Below are 13635 nucleotides of genomic sequence, written 5' to 3' on the forward strand. Positions count from 1 at the left end.
GTCACTAACTCCCCAGGTCAGCTACACAACCAGCGGATCTCCATACTGTGTGGATGGGTTTGGAAAGAAAAATCCGGATCGGAATGGATTGGAAAGGATCGATGGAAGGAGACCGAATAGAACGAAAATATTAAGGATAAAAAACTAGTCAACGTGTGGTGTTCTCTGGTAAAGATCCGTTGGGGGATGTACCTTTGAAAAAAAACGGTGGGGTTGTTTTTGTCGATCGATATGAGGCTGGATACGAAATACTATGTACGGATTACCCTTTAATAGTAGAGAGCGCCAAATAGGTTCCCCCTAAAAAGAGCGCCGAATATGACTTTTTTTTATAAATGCCTGTAATTTTATTCATACTCATAACAATTATAGGTACACTGATTTGTATCTAAGATCCAAGAAAAATACAAACTAACTTCTATGACTAAGAATTACAATAAAATCTCTTGGAAACACCTTCTTCGTTGTATTAATCTAGAAGAATTACTTCAAAGCATTGTTGGGGAAATAGTTAACTGCTAGCTGCTTAGTTGGCTGGCGAGTAGGGGATTAATAGGCTAATTTACAAGCTAATCGACCAACTAATCAATTAATTAGACAATTTATCAGTTTATCGGCTAGTCGGTGACCCAGCGAGTAGGGATTAATCGACAAGTTAACTTGTTAATCGGATGAATTGTTGAGCAGGGCTTCAAAGACATCAGTAAAGAGCCTGCAATTGGATTGGTGCAACGATGTTATCACTCTTTCACCCGCAGAAACATTACCAATAGTTTTTAAAGCGCCTTGAGTTGCCCATCCAAAAGATGAAAGCTTGATCGATGAATGTACTTGGGCCGGGAATGATCCCCTAGAAGTGCAGGCTGTCAGATCACAATATATTCACCATGGTGTCGATGAAAGATATTAAACTCCACAAAGAATCAAACACACACACAAAAAAGAGTTTAACACACCAACATAAACTCGTCATATCCCGGCAACGTAATACTAAATTCTCTAATCTCATGGCATCGCCAAAAGAGTGAGAGTAAATTTATTCTCATAAAATACGATGACTAGGAGCCTCTTGGCGACGTGCCCTCGAAAAAGGAAAACCATGAACGTGAATGCAAGGCCGGTCCAACCCAAACGTACTTACCAGCGGATGAGCCGGGGTTGTTCCTATCTGGCGCTTCAGGCGCCCATTATAGATCTTTTTCCAAACGGGCACGTGAAGCACACTCTCTCTACTGTGAGATGGGCCGACCCATTTAGCATTTTCCTTTATCTGTTTAAAGTGCAAAAGATGGTGCGTGCCGACGAATCAAACTATAGACCTCTAAGTTCATAGCGCACCTCGCTAACCACTAGGGCCATCGCAAACTTATGCACAGAAACTTCTTCGGTCCTTTTTGTTCTTTTTCAAGTTCACATTTCTTTTTCTTTTTTCTTTTTACCGTTCTTTTTTCTTTTTCTATTTATTTCATTTTCTGAAATGTGTGATTGCAAATTGATGAACTTTTCTTCAAAATCAACGAACATTGTTTAAAAAATCCATCAACTTTTTTCCAAGTCTGTGAACTCTTTTCAAAATTTGTGAACTTTTTAAAAAAATTGATGAATTTTATAAAACAATTCATGAACTTATTTTAAAATTCAATGATTTTTTCTCAAATTTAATGAACCTTTTTTAAAATTCGATGATTTTTTGAAAATCCAAGAACTTTTTTCAAATTTCTATGTACCTTTTTCAAAATTGATGAACTTTTTTTCATATTTGATAAAAAAAATTAAATTTGATGAACTTTATTCAAATTCGTTTTTTTAATACATGAATTTTTTTTCAAATTTGATTAACTTTTTTCAAAATCGATGAAATTTTTCTTGAAAATTGGTGAACTTGTTTTCAAGTTTCTGAACTTCTTGAAAAATGGACGAACTTTTTTCGAAAACCATAAACCTTTTGAAATTCAGGATTCTTTTGTCAAATAATTCAAAAAACATTAATCAGTAATAAAATAGCGTGGCGACATTGCTATTATGCAGTTGGCGCTATTACCTATCACTAATGGCATAATGGCATATAACTTGAGTTGTTTGCGAAACACTTAAGTTAGTGGAACTGCGCGAGTTCGAAACCTGAAGAGACCATTTCGATGGTGTGCTCGTTTCATGAGCCGGGCCATTCTCTTTTTTTTTTTCACTCGCAGCTCCCTGACTAGGGCCTGCGGTATGCGGGCCCGGCCCAGCCCAACGTTTCTAGTTTGTTTGGGTCCGTAAGATTTGTCAGTTCGTTCCTCCTTGCCTCCTGCTTTCCTTCCTCGCTCCTGCCGCGCCGCCAGCATGGGCGTCCTCTCCTCGCCGCCGGCGCTCCTCCGACGAGCCGCCGCCCTCGCCTCCGGCGCGGGCCGCCGTTACTCCACGCCGTGCGTGCCCTCTCACCTCCGCCACCTACCCCTTCAGGTGCCGCCTCCTCATCCCCACCGCCACTCTGCCTGCAATGCTGCATTTTGACTCCCAAGTTAACTCTGGCCACCTTTTCCTCGCTGTGATCTGCTAGGGTGGGAGAAGCGATGCATATTTTCGCTTCTGGTCGCAAGGCTGTTTCATGTCAACCACAGGTGCGGCTGATGTCTGCCCAGATTTATTCGCTGTTTGGTATTTGTGTTATGAAAGGCTCCAGATTTATCTGCTGTTTGGTATATATATATATGACCTTCGAAGTTTAATACCGTGTGTAATATATACCTAGTATTGTCAAAACCCAGCTCTGCACACGACATATGAGCGAAAATCAAATTGTTGTGGCCATTCAATGCCTATTAGGCACTGTCTTTCCCCAACTGTCTGCACAAAACATATGGTAAAAGTATGTTAGTATTCTACTACTCCCTCCGTCCCAAAATTCTTGTCTTAGATTTGTCTAAATACAGATGTATCTAGTTACATTTCAGTGTTAGATACATCCGTATCTAGACAAATCTAAGACAAGAATTTTGGGACGGAGGGAGTAGTAGACACCTGATGCTCTCCGAAGTTACAGCGCTATATACGTAGTACTCTTTTGTGTTCTATAGCTATGTTAAGTTATTAACTGCCTTCCTTATGAGTTATGCGTCTACTCAGGAATCTGTACAAAATTTCAGCTGATATGCAGTTAGACTATGAAAGCGACCCCCCACTGGATGATGCGAAATCTCTTGAGAAAGTGTCGACACTGAATGGTGCTGTCTCTCAGCTTGCAAGTGATTTCGATAGAGATTCTAATCTGTGCTTGGAGCGCTTCTCCCGGACAAGGCGTGCATCTGTCATTTCGACTGGTTCTCTTAAGCTTGATCTCGCTCTTGGCATTGGAGGTTTACCAAAGGTTTATAATGCTTTCCCATATTGTTCAAAACTAAATATTCACATGATCTAAGTATGTGTTGTTATCATTTAATTGCATGTAAATGCCTCACTTGGTACTGCACATGGCACACTGATGTTGTGCAGGAAAATTCAAATAACCTTTCTTTGTCCTGTTGCTGTATGCTATACAGCAGTCCTTATTTCTGTCTGCAGTCACAAGTCCAAATGTTATTTGGTGTATTTTGCGGGAATTTTTATGCACACCTACACCTCTGCATTGGTTTAAACTGTATCATGTGTTCAACTGGTCAATTGAGTGGCAAAGCCCCTTTCATTCACTTGTGCTAAACATCATGTGTTGCGTGTTGAACTGTTGATGATGATTGCTATCTTTCTTTTGACTGGGCACTCAAGAATCACAGTTTATCTTCAGCATTGCTAGAAAAGTATATACAGGCACAGCTTCATGTTTGTCTCCTTGGATTTCTTTTTTTTTTCAGTATATTTCAAATTTGATTTTACTTGCCCTGTTTAACAAATCACTGACTAAAGGTTTTTGGCAGGGTAGAATGGTTGAAATATTTGGGAAAGAGTCATCTGGGAAGACAACACTTGCACTTCATGTTATAAAGGAAGCCCAAAAGAATGGAGGTTGATATTTCTTTTATGGTGCCTGCAATTTTTTTATTCAATTATCAAATTGTCTACCCTCCTGTTTTATCCTTCACCATATTTACTTGGCTACAGCAATCCTTGACAACATGAAATCTGTGAATGGTTATAATCTTGTGCACTCCTGAAGTCATTATAAATGTTTTTGTATATTCTTGAGCAGCTGTACTTAGCATTATAAGTAACATTTCAGTGTCAAGAAGTTGGATTTTCAAGTTTAAGAATGGCTTCCACATTTGTCAATTTTTATTTTTTAATGTTCTCCCAAACATGCATTAGTAAAGAATGTTTGGAAATTGTATACTTAGAAACATATCTAAAAATTGCTACTCTCTTTGATCTATATTACTTGTCACTCAAATGGGTGTATCTAGCACTGAAATACGTCTAGATACATCTGTTTGAGCAACAAGTAATATGGATCGGAGGAGTAATATGTTTTAATGCAAATACCGTTCTTATTCGAGGAGTCTTTTTTTTACATTGTTACAATGCTGGCTAGTAAGATTTCCCTACATCAAGTCTCAAGAGCAAATTTTATCCAACTGGTTGAAATCCTTCTCGTCAAGTACTTTCACAGAGCTATTGCGTGATTTATCTTTACTCTTTGTTTGGTTTATTGTGCTTGGTAGTTGATACGTTTTTCATCTTATCGTGAAGCAGAGTATCTGATCAATATTTGTGATTGGGAACTTGCAGGCTATTGTGCTTATATTGATGCAGAAAATGCTTTCAACACTTCATTTGCAGAAGAAGTTGGTGTGGACATTGACAAACTCCTAATAGCTCAACCTGATTCTGCTGAAAATTCTTTAAGCATAGTGAACACTCTTGTTGGTGGATCCATTGATGTTGTTGTTGTGGATAGTGTATGTTACTTCACTATGCCATTTTCAGATATTTTATGTTTTCTTTACCTTATTTTATCTACTTTGTTATATCGTGTAGGTAGAGGCTTCCTTACATTAGCATTGATGATATGTACTGAATTTTGAAGATGGTGCATTCCCTAGTAGTACAAAAGAAGAGCATGTGTTGGTAGTTCGTCCGACAGTTGGACTGTTAACTCCATGATTTAAGATTAGCACTATAATTTTGCATGATATGTTATTTATCTTTCATTTATGCAATCATTCATCAACTTTTGCTTAGGCTGCCAACTTTATGTACTTCGTATTTAATCTATGTTATATAGTATTTGTTTACCTTGCTTTTAATGGATTAATGACAGGTGGCAGCACTGATTCCCAAATGTGAACTTGAAGGTGAAATATACATGAAATTTAAAGACGCACAATCCCGTTTAATGACTCGGGCACTTCGAAAAATTCAATACACATTAAGTCGCTCTGAAACACTTATTATTTTTGTGAATCAGGTATGAATTTACTTGTGTTTCTTGGTGTTGTTGGGTTATTACATCGAACAGCACCTCAGCTCCTTGAGACCCTTGTTCCTGGTTCCCACATGATTTGTCAGATGTTGTTGACTGAGTAATTGTTTCAGTTTGTATTGTTTCCTGTTGTTCGAACAAGAACCTATTAAAACCAATCTCCTAATATTATAAATGAGCATTTCTCCATGTACTGACAAAGATAGATGAATATGCTGTGTTATGTTCTTGTAAACCTAATCTTCAAAATGAAATGGGCTTGATCTGAAAAATTGAAAACTCAGTACTGGCTTGTGTAACAGTTGGAAAGATATGCTATTGTAGTACTGAAAGTATCAAATATGCTGGCATGCCTCTATATCAGAGTGATATTTTTATCCCTTTCTGTTGCAGCCTTAATGTGATTTTGTTATCCTTATTCTTCCTCCTATCATACTAGTCAAAACACGAAGGTCTCCCAAGATATTTTAATACAGAGAGTATGATTCTTCTGCCATGCTTCTTTGACTCTATTGATTGATTCTATTTATAGGTTAGAACAAAGCGGAGCTCAGATCCATCTTCTGGGCTCTACAAGGAGGTGACCTGTGGTGGCAACGCGTTAGGGTTCTATTCAGCAATCAGAATGAGGACTTCGAGAAGGAAATTGCAGTATAGCAAAGACGAGGTATTACAGATAGATTTCATGATTCTTATTTGGTGTTCTGTTACCCTTGGTCGATAGCACTATAGACAAATGCACATTTTTCTTCTAAACATGCAAAGTATGCATAACTTGATCATAACAGAGCATCGGGTACATGCCATTGCTCTAATAGTACAAAATTCTGCATTTTCAGGCCACTGGCATTAGCATAGCAGTGCAGATCATCAAGAACAAATTAGTACCAGCAGCCCTGAAAGAAGCTGGGCTCAACATTGGGTTTGGTAAGGGAATCTGCCATGAATCAGAGATTCTGGAGATGGCTTCTACGCATGGAGTTATCGTGAAGGAAGGATCTGGGTATTGGATCAACGGCGACTTCCTGCCTGGCAAGGAGGAAGCCGAGAAGTTCCTACTTGAGAACGATGCTGTGGCAGATGACATCTGCAGTACCATGAGAAGCCAACTCTTTGAAACGTGAAGTACGAAGACCACCGGAAATTTGGTTCTCGAGAATATCTCAGCTCGCCATATCAACACAATGTAAATATAGAAACTCCGAGGAATATTGCGTGTACAGCCGGTGTATGATTTGAGCGGCTCATTTATTATTTATCCGGTGAAGTGCGGGTGAGCGGTCCATCAGCAACTGGGATCGATGCACATACACATCAACAGGTGTGATATTAATGGTGTGGTTGCATAAGGTGTGGATATCTGAAGTTGTATCATGTACTTGTAGGGCATTCCCTGTGTAACTTTAATCTAGTAGGGTACCAACACATTGTTCCCGCTTCCTTTTGGATTATTCTGTAATTTGTACCTTAGTTAGCCGGTTTCGCTGAGGGCCAATCCCTCGAACATTGGAATTCTTGAGCTCACTTTCACAAATTTTACCATGTAGTATATCATGTGTATCATCAGAAATATATATATATATATGCTGAATTCAAAAAAGGAATAGTTTGCCGTGGAAACCTGCAATTTCAACCTTGCGTGCATAGCACATGGATCGTAAGCCAAAGGTCAAGTTTTCCATACCAAAACTTGGTTCCGTACCTGCCAAGTTTTCCACTCTCTTTTTACATGACACCAGTACAGACAAATCCTACCATGTATGGCCGTAAAATCTTGCATATAAAGCACAGTAGGGTACAGGGTCTCGAGCGGAAACCTTGGTCGGAACTCGGAACACCCCGAGCTGCCGTGATCTGCATTGATGGACCACACGGAGACGCTGCCGGACGATGCGCTGGCCGCCATCCTCGGCCGCCGGCGGGACCTGGCGGCGTGTCGCCGCGTGCGCAGGGCGTGGCTAGCCGTCATGGACGGGCGGCGGCTGCTGCCCCGGAGGCACCACCTGCCCGACTCGGTGGAGGGCATCTTCGCCAACTACTGCGACTACCACCGCCCGCACTTCCTCGGACGCCCCTCCACGCGGCACCGCCGCGTCGACTATGGCAACCTCCACTTCCTGCCCGGCTACACCGAGGACCATAACATGATCGTGGGCCACTGCAACGGCTACAACTTCTACTGTGGCAGCATGAGGGCCTTCTGCGTGGTTAACCCCGCCACCCGACGGTGGGTGCGCCTCCCGGCCACATTCGACCAAGAGTTTTGCGCCCCGTATCTCGCATTCGATCCTACCATGTCGCCACACTATAAGGTATTCCTGATACAACCCAAGGATTTGGGGTTGTTCGACGTAAGCTCAAGGTATTCGCAGAGCACGAGCATGGAGGAGGAACTGCACTCGACGGAATGGCCGCCGCCCGAGTTGACGCTAGATGTTTTCTCGTCGAGCACAAGACAATGGCAGAAGATATCGTTTACTAGGGAAGGTGGTACTATGACGAGAGTGGTAAATTTGCGGGGTAGCTTGTCGTTCATGTACATGTTTATGATGTCAACATGCAGATGGCGCTACGGCGTGTATTGTCATGGAGCATTACACGTGCCGCTCTATCATGGTACATTTGTCACCAGGTAAACATCATGATAAAAGCACACGAAACTAAATTCTGTTGCCAACTCTAGCATTCATATTGCTTATTTTATATTTAAATAGTTGTTGACATTTTTGTAGGTTTTCATTGCCTAGTGGAAAATATAAAGTAATAAGAACTCCAATAGATGTTATGGAAGGCAAAGTTGGGCGGCATTATCTCGGGAGATCGGAGGATGATGTGTACTTTGCAGAGATCCGTGATCGAATTCGGATTTGGACCCTGAGTGAATCAACCGATCAGCTAAGCTGGGTGTTGAAGAATATCATTGACCTCACGCCGTTGGCAAGTATATCTTCACTCGACCCGAAAGGAATTTGCAGGCCTTGGATGTTAGATGACGATCAGGTTCTTGACAAACATGGAAATAACAAGAGGCTAGCAGGGCAATGTTTTGATTGGAGCTGGGACGATGATAATATGCTTGACACAAACACAAACGATGAGTGTGGACATCGTCGTGGATACTTTCTAATTGGATTTCATCCCTGCAAAGAGATCGCCTTCTTCTTGGCGGAGTATTATGTAGTAGTGGCTTACCATTTGGATAGCTCAAAAGTTCAGTACATAGGTCATCTCTGTCCAAACTATGACAGCGCAACATTTGGGAAAGAAGAGTCATTTCTATACACACCCTGCATGATCGGAGATCTTCCACTAAGTGCATACTCAGATGAAGAAGATGAAGAGGATGGGGAAGAGGAAGAGGAAGAAGAAGAAGAAGAAGAAGAAGAAGAGGAAAATGAAGATGAAGACGATGAAGATTAGTGTACATATATCTGTGTCCCAACCTTGCTTCATGACTATTGTCTGTTTGCTCTCGGTCGGTTACGTTTACAGTCTTAGTTAGTTTGTCAACGATTATGCCTGGTGTCTGCTCTGTTTTTTCGCCATTAGTACAAAGGTACATGTACACACCGCGACATGCATAAGAAGATTGATGAGTACCGTAAATCTTGCTAATTTTTTAATTGAAAGACTTAGGTGCGTAAAAGTGAGCTCTCTGATTTGAATATACTACTTGGTGCTTCCACGATTCAACCACCACACCAGGAGGTGGTTCACCGGGAGCTAATATTGCACGCCCTTTTTAGGACTAGTAAATGCGCACGTGCAACGCATGTTAATATTTAGGTAATATATTAATTGCACACGGATATTAGGTACTATGCTATTATTTGTGTTAATCCTATGATTAGTGCAATATTTGGTATGATATTAATTGCATGTTAAACACATTTAACGCTCGCCATTGGAGCAGTCTAGATCGTTGGATTGACTTAGTTCGATGGCCGAGATCAGTTGGATCTGCTCCTTTGGATCTTTTTATATTAGTATATAGATAATAACGCTGATCACTTTGATTAATTGTGCGTTCTGTGTAACACACTGTTTTAGTCATCTCCCCTCTCTAGAGAAGCCCAATATTTTCTTCTACTCCCGTTGCACCTAAATACTTTCAATATGGACTACATACGAAGAAAAATGAGCAAATATACGCTCTAAACTATGTCTATATACATCCGTATGTAGTCCATACTGAAATCTCTAAAAATACTTATATTTAGAAACAAAGGGAATATACCTGTCATACTTTTCTTTTATACTGTAACTGGAAGTGAACAGTAACAAAATAAGCAGGATAAGTGCATGCATTAGCATCGTGGACAGATGACCAACAGACCAAGGTAGTTTGCTTGGGATCTCAGTATCATGGGATGGAAATTGGGACGACCGCTGATTGGCTTAATAATCGTTCACAATGTGAAACTACTCTTCTTCTCCCGAGCTCAAATGCACCTTGCATCAACATCAAAATAAAAAAAATAGCAAAACAAAACAATTCTGAAAGTTTTTGACAGCATTTGAATTTGAATGTTCTACATGCGTGCGAATTTCGTGAAGAAAAAAACATTCCTATTGCTTTGGGGAAAAATCAGTGATAGAAAATTCTTTACAAAATAGTCTTTTCTGAGCATTGATTTTTCTTTTTTCTGCCCAGATTATTAGGGATTTGTTTTCTTCACGAAATTCGCACGCATGCATAACATTGAACAATGTTTGTTGTAAAAAAAATCAGAAGGTTATGAATCTTTTTACTCTATTTTCGGTTTTACTGTTTAAAAGGGTGCATTTGAGCTCAGGATTAGAAACTCCATGTCCCAAGGAAATGATGCTTAGATAAGTTCACTTTGATGGCTTTTATAGCTGCATGCAGTCACCATCATTACTAAAAATCTTGGAAAGTATCGAGAAACAAAGGCAGAATTGGTTAAGTAGCATCTCAGAAGTTCAGAACCCTCAATTTTAGGCCCTGTTTGCTTGGGCTTGAGTTTTTGCTTTTGGTGCTTTTGAACTCCTAAAAACGCTAGCCCAAACAAACAGCTAAAACTTGGGCCTTGGCTCTGTAGAAGCACCCATCCCAAATGCACTAGAAGCAAAAAGCACCTCAGGACGTGCTTCGTGCGCTTCCCGCAGCTTCTCACCCCTTCCCCACAGAAATGCCACTGAACTTCAGACAGTACTTATGGCGAAACTGCCATCGGTATATAAAAGCAGAACCACTTCACAAATCCCTCGCATCTCTCACCCCGCAGCCTCATTTCCCCCTCCCCCTTCTGCCCCAACGCACGCAGGAGACCGGGAGCTGGGGCTACCCATTGCGTTACCGACGGCATCTCCGGCTACCTCGCCGGCCGGGGCTCACCTTCCTGATCCCCCCCCCCCCCCCCCCCCCCCCCGCCCCCAACTCCACGCCTCCCCACCACCGCTGACCATATCTCGCGACTTCGCCGTCAGCTTCTCCAGCAACCCCGCCGGCAAGAGCTTACCTCCCCCGAGTCCCCACCTGTCCTCTGGTCCCCGTCCTCGACTGCGCGCCTTCCCGTCGCCATGGACCAGTGCTCGTGACGCCTTCGCTGCCCTCTCCCTCCGCAACATGCTCCTTGCCGCCTACTGCCCCCTCGGCGGCACTGCAAGGTGTGTTGCGACCGGGTCCCGAGGGACGCCATTGATGACGTGTCCCGCCGGCTCTCGATAAGTCTAATTGAGGCTCCCAGCCGCGCCATCGACCCCGCCCCCTGTCCTCTCCCTATAAATGGACGCATCGCCGCGAAGCCCCTCCCCCCTCGCACCACAGACCCCCTGCAGCGACACGATCCAAAACGACCTGATCCCACTCCCACCGGCGGCGATGTTGAGCGGCGGCAGCAGCAGCGGCAGGCGCGGTGCTGCGAGGGCGGGGTCCTGGCCGTTGTCGCCGACGGTCGACCAGGCCGACCCAGTACGGCGTCCTCGTGCCGCCGGTTGCTCGCCTGCCGTAAGGTTGGCACATTGATGGCGGTGGCTACGCGGTGGAGGGCCCCCCATCGCTCGCGGCCATGAGTGCACCGGTCGTGGCGGCCAATTCAACAGGCACAGCCGCCGCACGTTCTGGGACGGCTGCGACTTCGACAAGGTCATCGAGGAGGCTCGCCATCGTCTCGCTGGTGCGGCGCCTCCCGTGCCGCACCCTCCCCCGCCCCCACCCCCTCGGCCGTGGCCATCGCCCCCCCCTCACCACCGGCGCCACGGGTCCTGCCGAAGCTGACGGCGCTCCGAGAAGGTGAACCCAACGACATGCCGGGCCCCTTCCGCACCATCTGTGAGTCGGCGACAACCGCGGGTGGGTTCTGCAGTGCGCACCGTATGACCCGGAGGACTCACCGGGCCTCTTGGAGACGCTCCGGCGGTCGGCGTTGGCGGCTGGGCTGTAGCTGGCAGTGGGCGGCGCTGGAGGCGACATGGTCCGCGGCGACGCGCCGGACGTGGGCGGCTCCGGCAGGTACTTCCTGGAGCCGGTGTGGAGCGACTCGGAGTAGTTTAGGGCTTTTATGTTTACGTTTAAATTTCATTCAAAAAAACTTTGTATAAATTCCAAAATTTGAATGAAATTTGCCCGACGTCACAGGCATCCCTAAATTTCGTTCGAATTAGTTTTAAAATAAAGGCATCGAGGCGGACGAGAGGCGGGGAAGAAATTTTGAATGAAAAAAGACGGCACCCTACGGCGGGCCAAAAGACGACACCCTTCGCCGGGCCTCGTCCTCGGCCCCGCGGTAATGGGTCGGCCCAAGCGCGGGCTTGGCTTCCCCTGTTTTATATATTTTATAGTTTCTGATTTTTATTTAATTTTAAATTTTAAATTTTTGTTTTTTCATGTCTAAATTGATTCGGGATTTCAAAAAATATGCATATGTTATAATAAATTGAATTTTTTGCACATCTCAATAATAATAATTCTGATTTCAAATAAATGTTAATGAAATAAAAAATGTTCATGATTTAAAAAAATTAATCCAATATTCCAAAAATATTCGGGAATTTGGAAAAAAATGTCCATAATCTTTTTAGAAAATGTTCACAAAAATTAAAAAAGGTCCATAAATAATGAACAATAACTAACTGTCGCTTGCCTAGGGGTTTTATTACGGGATCTGTTGACATAGTTTTTGGATTTTTATTTGGTCCTTTGGACAAAAAAAATTCCGTATTTTGTAGAGCGCTTCCTATGGGTTAGTATTAGTATCCGTATATTTGGATAACCAGGAGACGTTGCGTCACGTTCGGGCAATATTTTAGGCTTTTATCATCGTGAAACCCTATAAAATGCATTGAACGTCTGGGCAATATTTTCTGGTCATCTTCAAAATGACTCCAAATTTCACAAGTGAGTGGGCATGCACACCATAGGACCCCCCCACATAATTTCATTGAATTCCGACAACATACGCATGTTGCATCACATCCAGATAGTTTTTCAGGGTTTTATCTTCAGGAAAACCATAGAAAATTCATACATGGTCGAAAAGCTATGAAACTTGGCATGCATGCTTGTTATGATGGTACAAGACTATGAAAAAAATTTGGGTCCATTTGAAGGATGTCCGAAAACATCCTTCGAGACGGGCCCTTCGCTCCCACTAGAACGGCCTCCGCTGACAAGGTCATTTTTTAGGCATCTTCCGAATGAGTCCAAATTTTGCGACTGAATGGGCATGCAAAATTCCATCGAATTCCGACAAAATACGCACATTGCGTCATGTCTGGACAGTTTTTCAGGGTTTTATGTTCGAGAAAACCATATAAAATTCATACATAGTAGAAAAGCTATGAAACTTGGGACGCATGCTTGTCATTATGATACAAGGCTATGAAAAAAAATTGAGTCCATTTGAAGGACGCCGAAAAAAAGTCCTTCGAGACGGGCCCTTTGCTCCCACCTGAAGATCATGCACGATGTCCATGGTGATGGCAATGTGTGAAAAAAGTTTACGGTCATTTGGCGGAGTTGGAATAAAAAAATGTGCTTCAGGCTTCCCTTCTGGCAGACCCGAATGGTGCTGGTGCGGGGAGCACTCCGTGAAATTGTGCAGCTGCGGGTGCTCTTTTCGAATAGTAAGGTGAGGGGCGGAGGCCTCCTCACGCGACACAGGCATTAAACTTCCTGTCCAGGAAGAGCGGCGGCGCTCTGCCGCCCTGCTCGAACAGTGTAAAGTCAAATCATATAGATTAGACATGACACTTCGAGACATGTCGAAAACTGACAT

At 43.2% G+C, this 13635-nt stretch overlaps 2 protein-coding genes across 2 annotated transcripts; both read left to right on the forward strand.

Moving 5' to 3' along the window:
* The first annotated feature begins 2265 nt into the window (after positions 1-2265).
* Positions 2266-6944, forward strand: LOC109751812 (DNA repair protein recA homolog 2, mitochondrial). Its single transcript, XM_020310698.4, has 8 exons — positions 2266-2445; positions 2543-2603; positions 3129-3349; positions 3894-3981; positions 4702-4871; positions 5234-5380; positions 5928-6062; positions 6235-6944. Exons 1-8 carry the CDS (start codon positions 2326-2328, stop codon positions 6517-6519), a joined length of 1227 nt encoding a protein of 408 aa, XP_020166287.1. The 5' UTR covers positions 2266-2325; the 3' UTR covers positions 6520-6944.
* A 313-nt stretch (positions 6945-7257) lies between these two features.
* LOC141020761 (uncharacterized) lies at positions 7258-10228 on the forward strand. The gene is made up of 4 exons (XM_073495703.1): positions 7258-7757; positions 7959-8027; positions 8128-8395; positions 10175-10228. Exons 1-4 carry the CDS (start codon positions 7258-7260, stop codon positions 10226-10228), a joined length of 891 nt encoding a protein of 296 aa, XP_073351804.1.
* The last annotated feature ends 3407 nt before the right edge of the window (positions 10229-13635 follow it).

The sequence above is a fragment of the Aegilops tauschii genome, chromosome 3, assembly GCF_002575655.3.
Source record: "Aegilops tauschii subsp. strangulata cultivar AL8/78 chromosome 3, Aet v6.0, whole genome shotgun sequence".
Lineage (NCBI taxonomy): Eukaryota > Viridiplantae > Streptophyta > Magnoliopsida > Poales > Poaceae > Aegilops > Aegilops tauschii.

What these genes read in the sequence shown, in the direction of transcription:
- LOC109751812 (XM_020310698.4), top strand. Translation starts at nt 2,326, where the DNA reads ATGGGCGTCCTCTCCTCGCCGCCGGCGCTCCTCCGACGAGCCGCCGCC. An exon ending in CTGTTTCATGTCAACCACAG is followed by an intron (nt 2,604 to 3,128) that starts GTGCGGCTGATG and finishes ACAAAATTTCAG; the next exon opens with CTGATATGCAGTTAGACTAT. An exon ending in ATGTTGTTGTTGTGGATAGT is followed by an intron (nt 4,872 to 5,233) that starts GTATGTTACTTC and finishes GATTAATGACAG; the next exon opens with GTGGCAGCACTGATTCCCAA.
- LOC141020761 (XM_073495703.1), top strand. Translation starts at nt 7,258, where the DNA reads ATGGACCACACGGAGACGCTGCCGGACGATGCGCTGGCCGCCATCCTC. An exon ending in TTGTTCGACGTAAGCTCAAG is followed by an intron (nt 7,758 to 7,958) that starts GTATTCGCAGAG and finishes GTCAACATGCAG; the next exon opens with ATGGCGCTACGGCGTGTATT. An exon ending in CATGGTACATTTGTCACCAG is followed by an intron (nt 8,028 to 8,127) that starts GTAAACATCATG and finishes ACATTTTTGTAG; the next exon opens with GTTTTCATTGCCTAGTGGAA.